This window comes from Mauremys mutica, chromosome 13, assembly GCF_020497125.1.
Source record: "Mauremys mutica isolate MM-2020 ecotype Southern chromosome 13, ASM2049712v1, whole genome shotgun sequence".
Lineage (NCBI taxonomy): Eukaryota > Metazoa > Chordata > Testudines > Geoemydidae > Mauremys > Mauremys mutica.
Genome location: NC_059084.1, coordinates 40,980,045 through 41,003,998, shown reverse-complemented (window position 1 = coordinate 41,003,998; position 23,954 = coordinate 40,980,045). Strand labels below are relative to the sequence as shown.

General features: G+C 45.8%; 1 protein-coding gene and 1 pseudogene across 1 annotated transcript; both read left to right on the top strand.

Annotated features, from left to right (window-relative positions):
• The first annotated feature begins 9,996 nt into the window (after positions 1-9,996).
• Positions 9,997-10,962, top strand: LOC123347325 (olfactory receptor 11A1-like). Its single transcript, XM_044984740.1, has one exon. It carries the CDS (start codon positions 9,997-9,999, stop codon positions 10,960-10,962), a length of 966 nt encoding a protein of 321 aa, XP_044840675.1.
• A 10,405-nt stretch (positions 10,963-21,367) lies between these two features.
• On the top strand, positions 21,368-22,184 carry LOC123347324 (annotated as a pseudogene).
• Positions 22,185-23,954: the final 1,770 nt, after the last annotated feature.

Here is a 23,954-nt window from a genome sequence, read left to right as displayed (position 1 = left end):
AAGTAATATACAGGATCTAATTCAAGGCATAACAGTAGAGGGAGCCATTAAGCAGCGGTGCTCACTGTATAATTAGGTTCAACATCTTAGGGGCAGGTAGGGTATCAAATAGTGATAGTTTTGGTTTTGTGGCTGAATGTTATCTGCTAGCATTAATGTCTTATGATTGGTATTTATCAATATGTAAACCACTCTATTATGCAGCCCTTGTGAATGGCTGTAGCATAAGTACCTTTCTGACTATTACCATAGTAATATCTTTGTTGTAATGAATAATGTTCTGTGGCCACCAATGAAATTGACCTTTTCTTTTGTGACTTCACCCCATTGATCAATCTCTCCTACCATGGCATCTCCTGAATGACTGGTGACTTTCAGATTCTCTTCTACAGACACCCTGCCCAATTCCTATTGATCCTGGCATCCTATGCTTGTGTCATCACCATCATCCTGAGAATCCCTTCCACTACCACAGGAGAAAGGCATTTCCCACCCAGGGCCGGCTCCAGACCCCAGCGCACGAAGCGTGCCCTTGGGGCAGCATTTTGCAGGCAGGGTGGCAGGCGGCTCCGGCGGACCTTCCGCGGTCATGCCTGCGGGAGGTCCACTGGAGCCGAGGGAAAGGTGGACCTGCTGCAGGCATGACTGCGGAGGGTCCGCTTGTCCCGCGGCTCCGGTGGACCTCCTGCAGACATGCCTGCGGAGGGTCCACTGCTGCCGCGGCTCCGGGGTACCTCCCGCAGACATGACTGCGGAGGGTGGACCTCTGCTTCACCGGAGCCACGGGACCAGCAGACCCTCCACAGGCACGTCTGCAAGAGGTCCCCCGGAGCCACGGGACCGGCGTGCTTGGGGCGGCCAAATTCCTAGAGCCGCCCCTGTTTCCACCTGCTCCTCTCACCTTATTGGGCTTACAATTTTCTATGAGACCTAATAGCCGGTTTGCTACCAAATGCTGTTGCACTAAGAGACCTGAACACTGTGAAATCCTTGCTGATCTTAAGTGCAAAAAAGAAGCTTACAAGAAGTGGAAGATTGGACAAATGACCAGGGAGGAGTATAAAAATATTGCTCAGGCATGCAGGAGTCAAATCAGGAAGGCCAACTCACACTTGGAGTTGCAGCTAGCAAGAGATGTTAAGAGTAACAAGAAGGGTTTCTTCAGGTATTTTAGCAACAAGAAGAAAGTCAAGGAAAGTGTGGACCCCTTACTGAATGAGGGAGGCAACCTAGTGACAGAGGATGTGGGAAAAGCTAATGTACTCAATGCTTTTTTTGCCTCTGTCTTCACAAACAAGGTCAGCTCCCAGACTGCTGCACTGGGCAGCAAAGCATCGGGAGGAGGTGACCAGCCTTCTGTGGAGAAAGAAGTAGTCCGGGACTACTTAGAAAAACTGGATGAGCACACGTCCATCGGGCTGGATGATCTGCTAAAGGAGTTGGCGGATGTGATTGCAGAGCCATTGGCCATTATCTTAGAAAACTCATGGCGATCAGGGGAGGTCCTGGATGACTGGAAAAAGTCTAATGTAGTTCCCATCTTTAAAAAAAGGGAAGAAGGACGATCCAGGGAACTACAGGCCAGTCAGCCTCAGCTCAGTCCCTGAAAAAATCATGGAGCAGGTCCTCAAGGCAGGGCCTCCCAGAGGATTCAGGGGGTGTTCAGGGCACTTCGGCGGTGGATCCTGGAGTGGAAGGACCCCCCACCGCGGGTCTTCGGGGCACTTCGGCAACGGGTTGCGGAACGGAAGCACCCCCCGCTGCCAAATTGCCGCCGAAGACCTGGAGCGGAAGAAGCTCCGGGGGCCCGGGCCCACGAGAGTTTTCCGTGGCCCCCGAGCAAGTGAAGGATCTCACTCCAGGGGCCCCGACAAACTCTTGTGGGAGCCCCTGCGGGGCCCAGGGCCTGGGGCAAATAGCCCCACTTTACCCGCCCCACCTCTGGGCGGCCCTGCCTCAAGAAATCAATTCTGAAGCACTTAGAGGAGAGGAAATTGATCAGGAACAGTCAGCATGGATTTACCAAGGGCAAGTCATGCTTGACTAACCTAATTGCCTTCTATGAGGAAATAACTGGGTCTGTGGATGAGGGGAAAAGCAGTGGATGTGTTATTCCTTGACTTTAGCAAAGCTTTTGATATGGTCTCCCACAGTATTCTTTCTGGCAAGTTAAAGAAGTATGGGCTGGATGAATGGACTATAAGGTGGATAGAAAACTGGCTAGATCGTCAGGCTGAACAGGTAGTGATGAATGGCTACATGTCTAGTTGGCAGCCGGTATCAAGCAGAATGCCCCTAGGATCGGTCCTGGGGCTGGTTTTGTTCAATATCTTCATTAATGATCTGGAGGATGGTATGGACTGCACCCTCAGCAAGTTTGCAAATGACACTAAACTGGGTGGAGTGGTAGATATGCTGGAGGGTAGGGATAGGATACAGAGAGACCTAGGCAAATTAGAGGACTGGACCAAAAGAAACCTGATGCCGTTCAACAAGGACAAGTGCAGAGTCCTGCACTTAGGACGGAAGAATCCCATTCACTGTTACAGACTAGGGCTGAATGGCTAGGAAGCAGTTCTGCAGAAAAGGACCTAGGGGTTACAGTGAACGAGAAGCTGTATATGAGTCAACAGTGTGCCCTTGTTGCCAAGGCATTTTGGGCTGTATAAGCAGGGGCATTGCCAGCAGATCAAGGGAAGTGATTATTCCCCTGTATTCTGCCCTGGTGAGGCCACATCTGGAGTAATGTGTCCAGTTTTGGGCCCCCTACTACAGAAAGGATGTGGACAAATTGGAGAGAGTCCAGCGGAGGGCAACAAAAAATGTTCAGGGGGCTGGGACTCACGACTTACCAGGAGAGGCTGAGGGAACTGGGCATGTTTAGTCTGCAGAAGAGAAGAGTGAAGGGGGAATTTGATAATAGCCTTCAACTATGTGAAGGAGGGTTCCAAAGAGGATGGATCTAGACTGTTCTCAGTTGTAGGAGATGACAGAACAAGGAATAATGGTCTCAAGTTGCAGTGGCGGAGGTTTAGGTTGGATATTAGGAAAAAAAATTTCACTAGGAGTGTGGCGAAGCACTGGAACGGGTTACCGAGGGAGGTGGTGGAATCTCCTTCCTTAGAGGTTTTGAAGGTCAGACTTGACAAAGCCCTGGCTGGGATGATTTAGTTGGGAATTGGTCCTGCTTTGTACAGGGGATTGGACTAGATGACCTCCTGAGGTCTCTTCCAACCCTAATCTTCTATGATTCTATGAAGCATTTTATTAAATCCCAGCAACACTCCGTATTAAGAACGGCAAGAAGACAGTATCATTCAGTTCCCTTCGGGAGGCAGAAAAATACTTCACAAATCTGCAAACTCCTCCCTGCTGTTACCCGGGGTGCTTTCAACCCAAAGCTCTTGGTAACTTTTAATCTGTGTGAGGTGGTGTTAGGAAATAAATCAGGGGAGAGACCGCCGTCCAAGCGATAGATGGGTGGCACAAACAGGACAACACGAGAGTGCTTTCACTTAATGCTAAACTTTACTAGTCTCAAGCTCTTACACATGTCCACAACAGGTTAGTAAAACACCCCCAACCCTCAATAATTGCCAAAGCTGAGTGTGGCTCTCTAGTGGTACAGTGGCAGCCTGTCTGCTGCTGGGGAACACAAGATGCATCCAGAGGGAGAGACCAGACTTGAAGAGTCTCCCTACCTCAAACTTTTCCTCCTTATTTTGTACGTTAGTAACACAATGACATGTCCCTTAAAGAACACTTGTCAAACAAGCAGTTTCAATTGTCAAGCAAGAGGCTCCTTCTAATTATTGATTTACCAGGTGTGGGTTTTTCCAGAGTTTGCAGCCTTGAGGCCCTGTTAGACACATTCCTGAGAGCACATCCTGCTCTTCTAAAATGCATTTATCAGCAACTTCAACACAATTCTTATCAGGAAGGACGTGGGGTCAAACTGCCCTTTCTGTGGCACCCAAAATTCCCTCCCCTCCTTCCTTGGTTAAGCTAAGCTTGCTGACTTGGCTGCTTTTAGCAATAAGCCGTAGTGGTTTCAGGCACTTTACTGGTTTGCTGACATCTCCCCGTACACTGCAAGAGAGAATGAGTCAACCATATGGAATTTATGTAGTGCTCACTGACATCCGACACGGGTGCTCTAAACTAGTTGGTGGGTGCTAGTTGATATTAATGTTAGTTTCTTTTCTTTTTTCTCTCTCTCATTGGGGTTGAAGGGTCAAAGGGTTATTATCACATTACTTCTTAGTGCCTTAACACATGGGATAAGCACATCAATGTAAAATCTGTCATTTGATAATAATTACACATATATTTTTATCTGTGATTTATTAGAGGGTGTTTCTTTATGGACTAATGTATGAAGTTACTGTTGGTAATAGGTGATCATTATAGTTGTAATGTTTGGGGGCCAGTGGCCTGTGAGATTCACCAAGTTTCACCTGATCTGGATGTTCCCTTTGGGTGTCAGGTGTGTATTTTTGGACAGTTTAAACAGATTCTCCTTTTAAATGGTATGGCACTAATGTGCATTTCTCACTCCACTATCTTTTTTGGGTTTTTTTTCACTTATTTAATTCCTTTTTCTGTCCCTCTCCTTCCCATTTTTGTGGAATATGTGCTGGGAAGTGATACCTACCCCTGGATTATATACCTTTTCCAGCTTAGGTATGTAAGAATTGTGTATGCTGCCCAGGAAAAAATGAAATTTCTCATTTATTCACCAAGCAACTTTATATTTTGTCTGGTACATTTTAACAATGATGGCTCCAATAATTAAATGTGTCTTCTGGAATAAAAGAGTTTCAATAACCTTATTAAGAGATAATACACACATACACAAATACTCAATGCTTAAAGAAGAGAATGTTGACTTTCCCATGGTCCAAGAGAGACATCTGACAGAACTTGAAGCTTGTAAATTGGACAGAGATTGGGAAGGCCTCTCCATTTTTAGCTCTTTTAATTCTAGAGCGAGGGGCGTTGCTATACTAATCGATAAAAAATATGAATGTTAATATTCCGAGCACAGTGTCTGACAGTAAGGGCAGATTGACTGTTCTCAAGGCTGAAATTGGCAATTCTATAGTCATCTTTTCCAACCTCTATGTGCCAAACCAGAATGATATATTATTGCCCTTATATAAATCCATGGTACGCCCACATCTCGAATACTGTGTACAGATGTGGTCTCCTCACCTCAAAAAAGATATACTGGCACTAGAAAAGGTTCAGAAAAGGGCAACTAAAATGATTAGGGGTTTGGAGAGGGTCCCATACGAGGAAAGATTAAAGAGGCTAGGACTCTTCAGCTTGGAAAAGAGGAGACTAAGGGGGGATATGATAGAGGTATATAAAATCATGAGTGATGTTGAGAAAGTGGATAAGGAAAAGTTATTTACTTATTCCCATAATACAAGAACTAGGGGTCACCAAATGAAATTAATAGGCAGCAGGTTTAAAACAAATAAAACGAGGTTCTTCTTCACGCAGTGCACAGTCAACTTCTGGAACTCCTTACCCGAGGAGGTTGTGAAGGCTAGAACTATAACAATGTTTAAAAGGGAACTGGATAAATTCATGGTGGTTAAGTCCATAAATGGCTATTAGCTAGAATGGGTAAGAATGGTGTCCCTAGGCTTTGTTCGTCAGAGGATGGAGATGGATGGCAGGAGAGAGATCACTTGATCATTGCCTGTTAGGTTCACTCCCTCTGGGGCACCTGGCATTGGCCACTGTCGGTAGACAGATACTGGGCTAGATGGACCTTTGGTCTGACCTGGTACGGCCGTTCTTATGTTCTTATGTTAATGATCCCAATTTTTTCATAATTTTTTATGAGTATAAATGACCATGGGCCACCATCCAAATATTATAGCTGGAGACTTTAACAAAACTGTTGACCCAGTCCTTGATAAATCTTCTCCATCTCCATACAAAAATGTGAATGCTCGCCAGGCACTTCTTACATACCTGAGTGATTCAGGTTTAAGAGATGTATGGAAACTGCATATTCCAACAGCCAGAGACTATAGGGTTGTTTTTTTTAATTTCTGCAGATCATTCAACATAGTCAAGATTTGACTATTTCTTAGTGTCACAAAACGTGATCAGTTCTGTCACTGATAGTGGCATTATTAATGTATTATTATTATTAGTAGTAGTATTATATCTAACCATGCTTATATGTGTATGTCTTGCATGTACCTCCAAGTAAAATGTGGAAGTTAAATACCCCTCTGCTGTTTGACACATCATTTGTTAACGCTATCAAGTGTGAGTTAGAACTTTAAAAAAAAATGCCCCCTCTCCCCCAGTTCATCAGTGTCCCACTTTGGAGAGTTGTTAAAGCCTTCACTGGAGGCCTCATAAATGCTGATCACTGTTGGAAATGTAAACTTGCTTGGTGTTCCATGAGCTCATATGTTTTAAGTATTTCTTGTCTGAGGTGGGTGAAAGGACCAATTTTATACTGCACGCAAAGCTGAAGCCCTCCCCCCAAAATTCTATGTTTGGACATGTTCCTGATACATGGAGATTACCTGGTAACAAGGCAGCTTTGGTAGTGTGATAGACCCAGGCCAGTTGGGTACAGCAGAATAGCAGAAGGCAGATATACTGGCCACTGGATTAACAGTTTTCTGTTCCCTGACTGACCAGAGCTGCTCCAGGCTAATGAGAACACCTGACTCTAATTAACCTGTAAAGAGTCAGGTGAGGCCATTAAGTTAATGTGACCAGCTGACTCTAATTAAGGCCCTGCTGATACAATAAAAAGTGCTCACTCCAGTCAGGCAGGGGAGTCAGGGAGCCAGAGGAGAGGAAGTGCGGCTGAAGGGCTGGTTACTGAAGACACCCTAAAACCATCGTTAAAGGAGCCCTAAGGTAAGGGTGAAGAAGGGAGAAGCAGGAGAGCTATGGGGAAGTGGCCAGGGAAATGTAGCAACTCTGGCAGTGAAAGGTTGGCTGCCAACAACTGTTACCATTAGGGTCCCTGGGCTGGAACCCGGAGTAGAGGGCGGGCCCGGGTTCCCCCCAACCCACCACTACAGGAACATCTCCTGGGAGGGGAAGTCAGGTCCCTGTCAGGACAGGAGGCTGAACAGAGACTGTGGGAGTTCTCTCACCAACCTCCTTGCAGCCTATGATGAAAAGGGCTCAGTAGACTGTAACCCTGGCCCTAGAGAGAGAAGGGCTACGTGGAGGGTCACAGTGAGCCACTGAGGCTAGCATAAACCTCCTAGAAGCGCAGGACCCACAGGAGCAAGGTCATAGCTCTGCCACAGTAGCTAAAAAATTAATCCAGCAAAAATGAAAAATATTCTCCCCACCAAGTACTGATGCCTGGCTCAGTGAGGTGGCTGTCCTCACAGCTGGCAAATGACTGGTATTCCGCACTAGGCAATGGCCAGAAAAATCAAAGCAATTTGCACTGACTTCTTAAAGGTCTATGATTAACGTAGACCCTGAAGATAGATACGTTGCTTCCCCTCCCTTTATCCTAACGCTATTCATTTACATTGTGTGTTATGAAGAGTCTGAGATTTTGGAATATTTCTTACATTGGGAAAAATTAATAACAATTATAAATGAAAAAGGGAAACTTTAAAATGAACAACTGATACTTGTTCTGAAATGTCAGACCACCCAGTTCTGACATTCTCAAACTTTTTTTTCCCATTTTCCCGCCCCCCCCCTGCATGAAATTGATCTGACTTTTTAAAAACTGGTTTATTCAAAATGACATTTTTGGATGGAAAACTGTCTCAACAAATTTTTTCCACCCAGCTCCACAGCTGGGCCACATTGACAAGACAACGACTCAGGGAGTGTCAAGGGACAGTAAAGTGGCAGCAAATCCTATTTATGGCATAAAGAAGCCTTTGTGTAAATGAGAATCAGACCCCTTATGCATTGACTTCACCTCTCATCTTGATGTTTAGCGTATTTCGTATCTAAAATGCCTATCAGTTTGTGTCTTGTTTCACCTAACAAGAAAAGTTAACTTGCTGCATTGATCAGTGGATCTGCCACATGCCCTGATTCAAGGAGACATGGCTTCTCTGCCACTGTTCTGATGGCTGACCCTGGACAAATCACTTCCCCTTCCTAGGCCTCAGTTTTCCCATCTGTGAAATTAGCATTCATGGACATATAATCAGTATATTTAAATGTATGGAATAAAATTATTGTACACTGTGTAAGTACAACTAGTAAAGTGATGGAGGTGTATTTTTCAGTCACCCGGGCTCCTCACACACACAGGACATGACAAAGAGGGAGGTTTCCCGTGAGGTTGCACTGGCCTCCACATTCACACTGTTTTAACAAGTGACATGGGGTTAATTCCCCAGGAGGTCAATTTAAAAGTGATCACAATCAACAGTCTGGGAGGAGACCCGTCTAGCAGCAGGAGACTGTGTGAGGCTGCGCTCCCATATAAACCCTGTAAGAATCCATCCCAGGAAGTGCTGAGGTTCTGTGTAAGCCACACAAGCAAGAGCATCAAACAAGAGCGGCTCAGGCCAGTAGCAAAAATGAGGTGTCTTTGCTGAGCGAAGGAGAGTGCGGGAGACAGTGAGGACAGCGGGTGCCCTTGAGGGAGAGGTCACCACTGGATGCTGAGGATTAAAGGTAAATTGGATCATTCCAATTGACCTCCTGAGGTCTCCTCCAACCTTAATCTTCTACAATTCTGTGATTCCTGGGACAAGTGCTGGGGGGTTCAGTTAAGAAGGAAAAGTCGGCATGTTGGGATGGAGAGTGGCCAGAGCAGTCACTCAGGCCCGCCCTGTAACAGTGCACTTAGAACTCTGTGTTACTGCCTGTTCCCTCCTCAACATGTCTCATCACAGCTCCTAATGCCGCTGAACTGAGACCCCACATAGCACGACTGTGGGGGACGGCATCACAGCATCAATCTGCGGTTCATGGACCCCAGGGGGTCAGCAGACTACATCTAAGGGATCTGTGAAAGGTTGTTGTTACCACAGAAAGTGGTTTTTAACCCGTGTTCTGCAGATCCCTGGGGGATTTGCCAACTATGTCTAATATCTCCAGGGGGGTCCCGCACTTCCATTCAAAATGTTTAGAGGTTCACAAATAAAAAACAGTGCTCTAGGCCATAGAATTCCCCGAAAGTAATTACTGTGTGACTTTGGGGTACCGGGGATCATTTCCCTCCTCCATTACGAATGCCTGTGTGACCTTAGCAACTCACTTATGGCCAAAGTTTCAAAGATGTTTAACTAACTAAAGCAGCATATACACAGCTAATGGGATTTTCAAAATAATCTAAGTTGTTTAGGCACCTAAGTCCCATTGACTTCAATGCAACTCTGGTACCTAGCCTGCTTGGAGGCTTTTGAAAATCCAGTAAGCAATTACCTGCAACTTTAGTGCCTACATGCATTTAAACATCTGACCCTCTGCGTAAAACAGGCATAATGTCATTTTCCTACTTCCTAGGAGGTGCTGTGAGTGTAAGTATATTATAGAACATGAGGTGCTCAGATACTTTGATTATGGGGTCCAGATGAGGACCTAAGAATAAATGCATGCACATAGTTACACTAGCTGAGTTAAAAATTTACAAGAGATACAAGATTTCATAGTACTGGACAGGAGGCCAACAATTAATTGCCTGGCCAAACAATTCCCCATGTAGATGCTGTTGCATCAGTATCTGTTATGGGAGCTTATAGCTCCTCTGTAGAATCTGAGAGTGCCCACTGTTAAAGGCACACTATTAAAGAAACCAGATAAGATGAACTGTTCCGGTGTGGTAATGCCCATGTCTATGATTCTATGTCCCTTACCCTTGTCTCAAAGGTTTCAGCCTTAGAAGACAGTAAATGACCTTCTCGGAGTCCCATTGGTACTTTTCTGTAATCGTATGGATACTGCTTTATTGAGTTTAACAGGAGAGAGAGAAAAAAACTCCACGGTTTCTTGTTTCCTTCCCCCTATTAGATACATCTCATGGGGAAAGGAGAAGGGGAAAATCGAACGTCCATCACCGAGTTCATCCTCCTAGGATTTGGGAATGTCCCAGAACTGCAGGTTCTTCTCTTCCTTGTGTTTCTAGTGATCTATATTGTGACAGTGGCCGGGAATATCCTCATTGTTGTGCTAGTTGTGGCTGATCAGCACTTACACACCCCCATGTACTTCTTCCTGGGGAACTTGTCCTGCTTAGAGATCTGCTACAGCTCCACCATCCTGCCTAGGATGCTGGCCAGTCTCCTGACTGGGGACAGAACCATTTCTGTTGGGGGCTGTATTGTGCAATTATATTTATTTGGTTCTCTAGTAGGTGCAGAATGTTGTCTTCTAGCAGTGATGTCTTACGACCGGTATTTAGCCATATGTAAACCCCTGCATTATTCAACCATTATGAAAGGCAGCTTCTGTCTCCAGCTATCAGCTGGCTCATGGCTATTGGCATCTATGGCTAGTGCCCTACTTGTATGTTTGGTTTCACAATTAATATTCTGTGGCCCCAATGAAATTGACCATTTCTTTTGTGACTTCACCCCAATGATTAAGCTTTCTTGTAATGATACCAACCTGGTCACACTGGTGAGTTTCATACTCTGCTCCACAGATGTGCTTTTCCCATTTCTATTAACAGTAACATCCTATATTTCAATCATCATCACCATCCTGAGAATCCCGTCCACCACCAGGAGGAAAAAAGCATTTTCCACCTGTTCCTCTCACCTCATGGTGGTGACCATTTTCTATGGGACCCTGATCATTGTCTATATGCTCCCAGATGTTGCTGCCCTGAGAGACCTGAACAAAGGCCTCTCTGTTTTCTACACTGTCCTGACTCCCCTGGCCAACCCCCTCATCTACAGCCTGAGAAACAGAGAGGTCAAGGAAGCCATGAGGAAAGTCATCCAAATTATGCGGCACTCACAAAAATTCGGATGGATTGACTGATAGGGGAGACAACCTGTGGGGTTTAGCCAGCAAGTGAGGTAGCATCGATGTTTCCTCTAGATCATGTTAATCATATGATCTGTGAGTAATTTGGAGATAATACTAACAACTACATGTTTCCTTCGCTTCTGTGTTCTGACTCTCCAAATTTTACAAGACACTGACCTGGAATTCTTGTGGATGGGTTCAGCCCCTTAATATACTTTGGATTTTCTTGATGTTCTGGATTGCTAGATCCTGCACACCTTTGTATCTGGAAACATCGTGATGGTCTTCATGAATATGTGTGTATGTGTGTGTACGTGCATGCACATGATCTTGCAAAGATCAGTAGGAGTCTAGAACTCATGGCTAGAGCTGGGTGATTTCTTTTCAACACAGGATTTTTGTTCAAAAATGCATTTTTAGAACACAGAAAATATTAATAAATTCAGATTGAATTAATTTAGTAGTTTTCTCTGAAAAAAATGGTATTTTCATTTAAAAAACCCAAACATTTCTTTCTACCATTTCGGACAGAAACATTTCAACTATTCATTTAGAATGCTTCCTTTGGAAATTTATATTATTTTTTAAAAAGGTTCAAAAGGCAACTCCAGTGGGTACTGAGACTGAGATGGATGTAGGTTGCTTGAGCTTTGAAGTCGCCCTTGGGGAATCCCCAAACTTTGACCCCTAAAACCCACCATCCAACCCCAGGAAATATTGTTTCCATCTACTGAAATCCCCAAGATTCTCTGTACCTTCCTCTCCAAATCCGAAAGCAATGAAAACACAGAGAAGATCTGCCTACCTCACTTCTACAAACAAAATGTCACCTGAGCCTGATGGAATGTAGCTGATGGCTGTTCTGCTACTGGTGGCCACAGATTCTCTTGCAATTAAATATACAAACCCTGCAGACCACCATGTATGAGATTCAGAATGTGCTACAAGCTCTATACAGACGGATGGGTGAAACAGAACCCAGAATTTCTGAAGTGGAAGAAGATTTCAAAGAGCTGTAATGTAATGGTTGGGGGCCCAGGCACTGTGAGGATCACCTGATCTGGTTGCCCCACCTGGGTGTCAAGTGTGTATTTTTGGACTGTTTCAACTGATTCTCCTTTTTTACTGTATGGTACTGATGTGTGTGTTTCTCGCTCCACTATTTTTTTCTGATTTTTTTATAACCATATGAAAAGAAAAAAATACATAATGCTTACAAGAGAATGCTGGCATTGCCTTGCTCCAGGGCAGACATCTGACAGTACTTGGAGCTTGTAAATTGAACAGGTTGGGAAGGCCTCTCCATTTTTAGCTGTTTTAATTCTAAAGTGAGGGGAGTTGTTATACTAATGGATAAAAAATAGAATGTTAATATTCTGAGTATAATGTCTCACAGTGAGGGCTGAGTTACTGTCCTCAAGGCTGAAATTGGCAATTCTATATCATCATTGCCAAACTCTGTGTGCCGAACCAGGATGATCCCAATTTTTTTCATCATTTTTTAATGAGTATAAATGACCAGGGGCCATCATCCAAATATTATAGCTGGAGACGTTAATGAAACTCTTGACCCAGGCCTTGAGAAATCTTCTTCATCTCTACAAAAAAATGTGAATGCTCACCAGACACTTCATATATAACCGGCTGATTTAGGTTTACAGATGTTTGGAGATTGGATAATTCAACAGCCAGACACTATATAGATTGTCCTGCAGCTCATTCAATTTAGTCAAGATTGGACTATTTCTTAGTATCTCAAGACTTGATCAATTCTGTCACTGATTGTATCATTATTAATTAATTATTTACAATAGAATCATAGTATCTCAGTGTTGAAAGGTACCTCAGGAGGTCATCTAGTCCAACACTCTGCTCAAAGCAGGACAATTCCCCAAATAAATCATCCCAGCCAGGGCTTTGTCAAGTCTGACCTAAAAACCTCTAAGGAAGGAGATTCTGGAAAGTGTAGGGGACAATTTCCTGGTGCAAGTGCTGGAGGAACCAACTAGGGGCAGAGATCTTCTTGAACTGCTGCTCACAAACAGGGAAGATTTAGTAGGGGAAGCAAAAGTGGATGGGAACCTGGGAGGCAGTGACCATGAGATGGTCGAGTTCAGGATCCTGACACAAGGAAGAAAGGAGAGCAGCAGAATATGGACCCCGGACTTCAGAAAAGGAGACTTTGACTCCCTCAGGGAACTGATGGGCAGGATCCCCTAGGGGAATAACACGAGGAGAAAACGAGTTCAGGAGAGCTGGCTGGATTTTAAAGAATCCTTTTTGAGGCTTGTTGTGGGGTGGTTACCCTGCTCCTGCCCTGAAAGGGCTTAAAACATCCCTGGGAGAGGGCTGTGGCAGGGAAAGCAGCTACTAGGCTGACTGCGGAAGCAGTCACAGCTGGGCTACTCCCCAATCAGGCCTCAGCTGGCCCTATATAAGAAGCTGGGAGCCAGGAACTCAACAGTCTCTCTCTGTGTTCAGAGAGAGAAGGGTCGGGCTGCAGGGAGGTTAACCAGATATCTGGAGTGAAGCAGGGCTGGGGAAAGGCCAAGGGAGCCGGGGAGCTTGGGCCTAGGAAAGCCCGAGGCTGCAGGCCTGGTAAGGCTTATTAGGTACTGGATTACAGGGGCAACCCGTGGGTGGCCAGAAGCAGCAGGTCCAAACCTTTTTGTCTGAGATGAGTGGCTTACACTGCAGGCTTCCCCAGTGAACGGGGGCTAGATGGAGACTGGGCAGTAGCCAAGACTGAGGTGAAGTGGGGATAGTGGGTGGGGATTCCTCTGGGAGGGGGAGACCCAGACTGTGGCGGTACTGCCAGGGAGCAGCAACCAGTTTAAGGGGTATGGGGGTCCTGAAAGGGACATGGGGGCCAGCGGTGGTGGTGGGACACCAACCTGCAGAGGGTGCTCCAGAGGCTGGATGAGCTAATTCTCCGAGACAACCAGCAGGAGGTGCTGCAGCAGTGAGTCCTGCATGCTTACAAGGCTGCAGGAACAAACTATCCCGATGTGTAAAAAGAATAGTAAATATGGCAGGCAACCAGCTTGGCTTAACAGTGACATTCTTGCTGATCTTAAACACACACACACAAAAAAAAGCTTACAAGAAGTGGAAGATTGGACAAATGACCAGGGAGGAGTATAAAACTATTGCTCAGGCATGCAGGAGTGAAATCAGGAAGGCCAAATCACATTTGGAGTTGCAGCTAGCAAGAGCTGTTAAGAGTAACAAGAAAGGTTTCTTCAGGTATGTTAGCAAGAAGAAGAAAGTCAAAGAAAGTGTGGGCCCCTTACTGAATGAGGGAGGCAACCTAGTGATAGAGAACGTGGAAAAAGCTAATGTAGTCAATGCTTTTTTTTATTCTGTCTCCACAAACAAGATCAGCTCCCAGACTGCTGCACTGGGCAGCACAGCATGGGGAGGAGATGACCAGCTCTCTGTTGAGAAAGAAGTGGTTTGGGACTATTTAGAAAAACTGGACAAGCAAAATCCATGGGGATGGATGCGCTGCATCCGAGGGTGCTAAAGAAGTTGGCGGATGTAATTGCAGAGCCATTGGCCATTATCTTTGAAAACTCATGGTGAACAGGGGATGTCCCAGATGACTGGAAAAGGGCTAATGTAGTGCCCATCTTTAAAAAAGGGAAGGATGAGGATCCGGGGAACTATAGGCCAGTTAGCCTCATCTCAGTCCCTGGAAAAATCATGGAGTAGGTCCTCAAGGAATCAATTCTGAAGCACTTAGAGGAGAGGAAAGTGTTCAGGAACAGTCAACATGGATTCATCAAAGGCAAGTCATGCCTGACTAATCTAATTTCCTTCTATGATGAGATAACTGGCTTTGTGGATGAGGGGAAAGCAGTGGACATGTTATTCCTTGATTTTAGCAAAGCTTTTGATATAGTCTCCCACAGTATACTTGCCAGCAAGTTAACGAAACATGGACTGGATGAATGGACTATAAGGTCAATAGAAAGCTAGCTAAATCATCAGGCTCAATGGGTAGTGATCAACGGCTCCATGTCTAGTTGGCAGCTGGTGTCAAGAAGAGTGCCCCAAGGGTCGGTCCCGGGGCCGGGTTTTGTTCAATATCTTCATTAATGATCTCAAGTATGGTGTGGACTATATCCTCAGCAAGTGTGTAGATGACACTAAACTGGGAGGAGTGGTAGATAGGATTCAGAAGGGTGTAGAAAAATTAGAGGATTGGGCCAAAAGAAACCTGATGAGGTTCAATAAGGACAAATGCAGAGTCCTGCACTTAGTACGGAAGAATTCCATGCACTGCTACAGATTAGGGACTGAATGGCTAGGCAGCAATTCTGCAGAAAAAGACCTAGAAGTTACAGTGGATGAGAAGCTGAATATGAGTCAATAGTGTGCCCTTGTTACCAAGGCATTTGGGGCTGTATAAGTAGAGGCATTGCCAGCAGATCAAGGAACGTGATCATTCCCCTCTATTTTGCATTCGTGAGGCCTCATCTGGAGTATTGTGTCCAGTTTTGTGCCCCAGACTACAAGAAGGATGTGGAAAAATTAGAAAGAGTCCAGCAGAGGGCAACAAAAATGATCAGGGGGCTGAAGCATATGACTTATGATGAACAGCTGACGGTGTTGTCAGAATGCTACCGGTGTGGTGCTCTGCTCTGTTCAATGTTGATATCACTCAGCTGCGTGCGTGTGTTCCCTCTGTGTGCTGTCCCAGCTCTTCGAAGATAGCTGACACAGCAGACCCGACGAGAACCCCCAATGACCACAGAGTCTAGTAAGATGCAAAGTCACGTCGGCCAGGTTTATTGTCAAACGACGCACGATGATAGTTCCCTCTAGATTGTTACTCTACAGGGCATACTATGAGAAAGTGCCCCCTGGCAATGGACTCAGCTCAATCAGAGGCGGGACTTTCCACTGCCCCCTCGGCTGGACAAGGACACCACCCCTGGGATGCATTCTTATACACAGGTACAAACAAGCTACACATCACTCCTGACGTATGAGGTGCAACCCCTCTACGCAGTAAGGTGCCGCCTCTCACCTTGTACATGTTGGTTTGAACAAAACAACTCTATCCATCATATTACCCTTTTGGCCCTGTCATTGGGATGGGTCAGCCTGTTCCTTGTTATTTGTGTGGAATGTACAAGTATGTGAATGTTCTGATATCTAGTGTTCAGTACCTTTTAGGTACATATCTTCTTGCAGCATCAGCCCTTTCCTTGCCAGCTTCTGTGAGCAGGGCCTGCCTCTGGCTCACAGCTTAACTTTGCTTTATGTTAGCAAAGTCTTGACCATTACTTTAGTTTAGGCCTCAGGCCTCATACCAGGCCTCTGATACCAAGGTTTATATCTTAGGGCCTCCTCTTACTACAGACGGAACTGGAATTATTTAGTCTGCAGAAGAGAAGAATGAGGGGGGATTTGATAGCTGCTTTCAACTACCTAAAAGGGGGTTCCAAAGAGGATAGATCTAGACTGTTTTCAATGGTAGCAGATGACAGAACAAGGAGTAATCATCTCAATTTGCAGAGTGGGGAGGTTTAGGTTGGATATTAGGTAAAACTTTATCTCTAGGAGGGTGGTGGTGAAATCTCCTTCCTTAGAGGTTTTTAAGATCAGGCTTGACAAAGCCATGGCTGGGATGATTTAGTTGGGGATTCATCCTGCTTTGAGCAAGGGTTGGACTAAATGACCTGCTGAGGTTCCTTCGAACCCTGATATTCTAGAATTCTATGATCTAGTTTGACCTGAAGAATGCTATCCAGAGAGCTCCACCCACTGATTCCTGCAGCCAGTCCTGTCATTTGGGTTTTACCTATAGTGTATCATTTAGCAAGTCACTCAGCAAGTCGTCAAGGAATGGAGAATCCACCACATCTCTTGGGAATCTGTGGGTGAGGCCTTTAGTCCTTTAAAAGCCCACTGGGTTTGTGGTTTACATTGCTGTGTAACCAAAGTTGGGTTAACAGAAGTTCCATGGTGCCTTAGTTCAAATGGGTTTCATTGACCCAGCTCTCTGGGATCCAATGATCTATGAAGGGTGCCTACTGGGGTCTCCTAAGGGGCTTTGAGGGTACCACACGCAGGGAATGGAAGCAAAAGTGGTGTTAAGAATGGGATTTACTGTGGACTTTATTTGAATGAGCCCATATCTGTCTTTCTCCACCGGCATCATCATTATCCTTTTATTCTTCATGCGCTGCACCTTTACATTTCAAGGAGTCTGTCATTCTGTGAGCGGCAGCTGCCATTTTCTCTCCGGTTCTGAGACATACACCCTGTTCTCTCCTCTCCTAGACATTCTGGGTGGCACTTTCCAAACCTGCTAAAGGATTTTGGCACCATCTCCTAGGCAGATTAACATTTCTTCCCAAGTGCATTTTGGAGACTGGGATTTTCAAAAGACACAAGGGATTTAGGTGCCCAACTCCCATAAAAATTCTATTTAACCTCTCTAGTGGTTGGGGGAGTAGTCTAGGGGAAACCTAGGTTCAAGTCCCTGCTCCACCAGACGCTTCCTATGTATTGGTCAAGTCACTTAAGCCCAGATCCACAAAAGGATTTAGACACCTACCTGCCATGGGAGCAGGGCCGGCTCTAGCATTTTTGCCGCCCCAAGCAGAAAAAAAAAAAGCAGCAGCAGTTCAGAGGCAGGTCCTTCACTATGGCCTTGGCTACACTTGCAAATTTGCAGCGCTGCAGCAGGGTGTGAAAACACACCCTCTCCAGTGCTGCAAATTGCGGCGCTGCAAAGCGCCAGTGTGGTCAAAGCCCCAGCGCTGGGAGCACGGCTCCCAGCGCTGTACGTTATTCCCCACAGGGAGGTGGAGTACGGACAGCGCTGGGAGAGCTCTCTCCCAGCGCTGGCGCTTTGACTACACTTAGCGCTTCAAAGCGCTGCCGTGGCAGCGCTGCCGCAGCAGCGCTTTGAAGTGCAAGTGTAGCCAAAGCCAGATGGCCTCGCTGCCGAATTGTTGCGCAATGGCTGCACGTGCAACCCCTCTCTTCATTGGCTGCCCCAGACACCTGCTTGCTATTCTGGTGCCTGGAGCCAGCCCCAGTTAGTATCCTCAGACTATGTTTTATACATGCAGGCACCTTTAAACTGAGGCACAGAGAGCTGAAGCCCCCAGCCAAAGCCTGTCTCTGCTCAATGACATAGAAGAGGGCAATGTGGCTAGACTCCAGATCTCCTGTTCTAGCACCGTATCCTCTGTCCCACACTGATGCCTGCTAACCAGAAATACTCTTAACAGGTGGACAGGATAGAAACATAATTAGACACAGCCTGTATCCTGGAGAGTTTACAACTGAAGTGGACAGGACAGAGAAAGGGAGGGAGAGAGGGAGGGAGGGAGGGAGGGAGCGGAAATAGAGATACGACGAGGGGAAGTGCTTGGCCCAAGGTCACACAGCAGGTCAATGGCAGATCCAAGAATAGAAACCAAGTCTCCTGATGGCCACTGAACCATAAAGATATAGAGTCACAGAGGGAAATTACACAGAACAGATGTAGCTGAGCGATGCTATTAGCCCCTCATCACACAGAGATGGAAATGCAGCTGGGATCTGGTGTCACAAATCAGATTTGGTAACAGGCAGGAGGCCGTCTATGTGGTGTGGCAGTGAGTCCTTACAGCTGAGCTGTCATTGGAGATGCTTTCTGAGTCCATGTCATATTTCCTCAGAAACTGGAAATCAGGCAGCATTTGCTTTTTAGTGTGTTACCTCCACGTCCAAGTTTGCATATTTCCCCAATAAAGGAAATATCTTGGCCAGATCATTGGGGTTGGATGTGCTTTGCTCCATCCTTCATACTGTATTTTATCAAGCCAGATCTTCAGACTTTGTAAACTGATGCAGCTCCATGGATATTAAGGAGGCCATGCCAATTTCCACTCAAGTGTTAATTCACCTCTCCTAGTCAATGGCACTGATGAGTGATGTGCACCTTTCATACTCCTACCATGAGATATTACTAAGGGAAATCAGGGCCATACTCTCTGTCACTGTAACCCAGACTGTTGTCTTTGTCCTTCCTTCTCATCATCTCAGCCATAGCACTTGACAACTGTTATCAGATGCTACCGGTGTGGCGGTCTGCTCTATTCAATGTTGATATCAATCGTCTGTGTGCATGTTCCCTCTGTGTGCTGTCCCAGCTCTATGCAGATAGCTGACAGAGCAGACCCTGAGAGAACCCCCAATGACCACAGACTCTAGTAAGGTATGAAGGCACGTTGGCCACGTTTATTGTTGAAGAGAAACACAGTCTCCAGATTTCCACAGCATAGAAGTCAAAGGTGCTGCTAAGGTGCTGCTAGCCAATACATATGTGCTCCCTGACAATGGACTCAGCTGGGTCAGTGGCGGGACTTTCCACTGCCCCCTAGGCTGGACAAAGACATCCACTCAGAGGTGCATTCTTATACAGAGGTGCAAACAAGTTACCCATCACTCCTGACGTATCGAGGTGCAACCCCTCTACGTAGTAAGGTGCCGCCTCTCACTTTGTACATATTGGTTCGAAGAAAACAACTCTATCCATCATGTTACCCTTTTGGCCCTGCATTGGGATGGGTCAGCCTGTTCCTTGTTATTTGTCTGGTATGTACAAGTATGTGAATGTTCTGATAGCTGTACCTTTTAGGTATGTCTCTTTTTGCAGCATCAACCATTTCCTTGCCATCACTCCTGACGTATTGAGGTGCAACCCTTCTATGTAGCAAGGTACAACCCCTCTATGCAATAAGGTGCCGCCTCTCACCTTGTACATGTTGGTTTGAACAAAACAACTCTATCCATCATATTACCCTTTTGGCCCTGTCATTGGGATGGGTCAGCCTGTTCCTTGTTATTTGTGTGGAATGTACAAGTATGTGAATGTTCTGATATCTAGTGTTCAGTACCTTTTAGGTACATATCTTCTTGCAGCATCAGCCCTTTCCTTGCCAGCTTCTGTGAGCAGGGCCTGCCTCTGGCTCACAGCTTAACTTTGCTTTATGTTAGCAAAGTCTTGACAATTACTTTAGTTCAGGCCTTAGGCCTCATACTGGGCCTCTGATAAGTGTTTATGTTTCAGGGCCTCATCTTACTACAACAACCATCTTCAAACCCTAGTTTTCCTTTGAAATAATTTAAACAAAAACTGTCTGAATATTCCAGATTGGAAACTTTGATTTCAACCAGGTTGGGAATATTAACATTATTAGTAAAATTTGAAGCCAGTCACTCTATTGCAACGATTTATATTTCTGTTTCAAATGGGCACTTGTTGAATGGCAAAACTGAGTAAGCAGCAAAGTTGATAGCCCACAGTACATTTATTAAGCATACTAGTGCCTTAGATGGAGAACAGAGAATTGAAGCCCTCCCATCAAAGCCTGTCTCTCTTATCCCAGCCAAGGACATAGAGGAGGTGAATGGTATTAGAACCTAGATCTCCTGCTCTAGTGCTGCATCCTCTATCCCACACTGCTGCTGGCTAAACAAAAATGCTGTAAATGGTGGCACCAAACATACACATAACAAGATGCAGCCCATCCCATACAGAGCTCACAGTCCTAGCAGACAAGGCAGAGAATGGGATGGAGGGGAAACAGAGGCACAGGGAGGGGAATTGACTGGGCCAAGGTCACACAGCAGGTCAGTGGCAGAGCCAAGAATAGAACCCAAGTCTCCTGGTGGTCACTGATCCGCACAGACATAAAGTGACAGATGTAAATGACACAGCAGAGAGGCAGCTGAGTGATGCTATTAGCCCATTGCTACACAGAGATGGAAGTGGGATCTTGTGTCATAAATCAATACGTAAGCAGGCAGCAGGCCATCTATGTGGTGTTGCAGTGGAATCACTACAGACGAGCTCTCATGCAGGATACTGAGTGAGTCTATGTCATATTTCCCTGGAAAGTGGATATCAGGCAGTGTTGTCATTTTAGCATTTTAGTTTCATGCCCAAGCTTAGAGCCTGCTGTTCGTAGCAAAAGAGGATACAGCTTGGAAAGAATGTTGCACTGCGATAGTACTTTGCTCCATCCTCCACACGGCATTTTATTCAGCCACATCCTGGGTCAGATCTTTAAATGGTGCAAACTGATGCACCTCCATTGACTTTAAGAGATCCATGCCAATTTGCACGTGTGTGATAACCACTAGTTAATAGCAGCGATGAACGCAGGGCATTGTTCACACTCACATCATGAGATATTGCTGCATGGAATCAGGGCCATTCCGTCTGTCACTGTAATCCCCACCACTATCTTTGTCATTCTCTCCACAGCCATCACAAAGTGAACTGAGAAAGAAAATGTCCAACCGAACTACCCTGACCGACTTCCTTCTCCTGGGATTCTTTGATGTTCGGGAGCTGCAGATTTTGCACTTTGTGATGTTTGTAGTGTTTTACCTGGCAGGCCTGATGGGGAATCTTCTCATCATCGCAGCCGTAGCCCTCAACCACCATCTTCACACCCCCATGTATTTCTTCCTGGTGAATCTGTCGATCCTAGACCTCAGCTCCATCTCTGTCACCATCCCCAAATCCATGGCCAATTCCCTCATGAATACCAGGTCTATTTCTTACCCTGGATGTGTCACTCAACTCTTTCTCTTTTTCCCCTTCACTGCAGCTGATCTTGCCTTACTCACCATTATGGCGTACGACCGACACATTGCCATCTGCCAACCACTGCACTACGAGAGAGTGATGAACAGTAGAGCTTGTGTCCAAATGGCAGCCAGTGCCTGCATTACTGGTACTCTGCCCTGCACACTGGGAACACCTTCAGGTTACCCTTCTGCCAGTCCAATGTCATCAACCAGTTCTTCTGTGAAATCCCCCAGCTGTTCAAGCTCGCCTGCTCTGACTCATACCTCAGTGAAGTTGGGCTTCTTGCCTTTAGTGTGTTTTTAAGTTTAAACTGCTTTGTTTTTATAATTGTGTCTTATGTTCAGATCTTCAAAACCATGCTGAGAATCCCCTCTGAGCAGGGCCGGCTAAAGCCTTCTCCACCTGCCTGCCTCATCTCACAGTGGTCTCTTTGTTTCTTTGCACTAGCTTCTTTGCCTACTTGAAACCCATCTCCAGCTCAGCATCAGGTCTCGATCTCATGATGGGTGTTCTCTATTCCCTGGTGCCTCCAGTGATGAATCCGATCATTTACAGCATGAGGATCAAGGAGACCAAAGCTGCATTAAAGAAACTGTTTGTATGGAGGTTATTCACCAAGAATTAAAATGTCCATCATTAGTACTTGATTGAGATTTCTTTCAGAGCTTCTTCTTGGATATATAAAAGCAGCAAAGAGTCCTGTGGCATCTCATAGACTAACAGATGTATTGGAGCATGAGCTTTCATGAGTGACATGACATGCATCCGACGAAGTGGGTATTCACCCACGAAAGCTCATGCTCCAATACGTCTGTTAGTCTGTAAGGTGCCACAGGACTCTTTGCTGCTTTTACAGATCCAGACTAACACGGCTACCCCTCTGATTCTTGTATATAATCAACTGATGACAAAACTGTCTCCTTGAGAACATAGGGTGCAATCTGTTTATGAATTCATAAAATCCGGAGTAACTCCACTGAAGTAAAATGAGGCCTGGTCTACACTACGAGTTTATATTGAATTTAGCAGCGTTAAACCGCATTAACCCTGCACCTGTCCACACAACGAAGCCCTTTATATAGATATAAAGGGCTCTTAATACCAGTATCTGTAATCCTCCCCGACGAGGGGAGTAGTGCTGAAATCGGTATTGCCATTTTGAAATAGAGTTAATGTGGCTGCAATTCAACGGTATTGGCCTCTGGGAACTATCCCACAGTGCACTATTGTGACCACTCTGGACAGCAATCTGAACTCAGATGCACTGGCCAGATAGACAGGAAAAGCCCCGTGAACTTTTGAATTTCATTTCCTATTTGCCCAGCGTGGAGCGCCGATTCTGGACCATGCAATCCCAGAATCAAAAAAGAGCTCCAGCATAGACCGTACGGGAGATACTGGATCTGATCTCTGTATGGGGAGATGAATCTGTTCTATCAGAACTCCGTTCCAATAGACGAAATGCCAAAGCATTTGAAAAAATCTCCAGGCTATGATAGAGAGAGGCCACAGCAGGGACTCAGCACAGTGCTGCGTGACAAGCATAACGGAAAGCCAAAGAATCAAATGGACGCTCATGGAGGGAGGGAGTGGGGATTGAGGACTCGAGCTATCCCACAGTTCCCAAAGTCTCCGAAAACCATTTGCATTCTTGGCTGAGCTCCCAATGCCTGAAGGGTCAAAAACATTGTCGGGGGTGGTTCAGGGTATATGTCATCAATCTCCCCCCTCCACCCCCATGAAAGAAAAGGGAAAAAAATGTTTCTCACCTTTTTTCAATGTCACCTTATGTCTACTGGATGCTGCTGGTAGACACGTTGCTGCAGCGCTGAACAGCAGCATTCCCTCCTCTCCCCTTCCTGATGGCAGACGGTGCAATAGGCCTGATAGCTGTTGTCATCATCCCGTGAGTGCTTCTGGCTGGCCTCGGTGAGGTCTGCCGGGGTGCCTGGGCAAAAATGGGAATGACTCCCGGTCATTCCCTTCTTTAAGCTTTGTCTCCTGGAGATTAAGTCCTGCCTGGAATATCATAGCAGATGGAGGCTGCCTTCCCCCTCCCCCTCCCCCGTTTTATCTCAATAAAGTCAGTGTTTCTTATTCATGCATTCTTTATTGCTTCATCACACAAATGTGGGGATAACTGCCACGGTAGCCCAAAAGGGTGGGGGAGGAGGGAAGCAACAGGTTGGGGTAGTTGCAGGGGCACCCCCTAGAATGGCATGCAGCTCATCATTTCTGTGGGATGTCTGGGGCTCTGACCCAGAATGGCTGTCCTCTCTGGTTCTTTAGTAGGCTTACCCAATATTCTAGGCAGGACTGACTCTACCTTTAGACAAAACATAAAGAAGGGAATGACCTGGGAAGTCATTCCCATTTTTATCCATGTGCCCCCAGC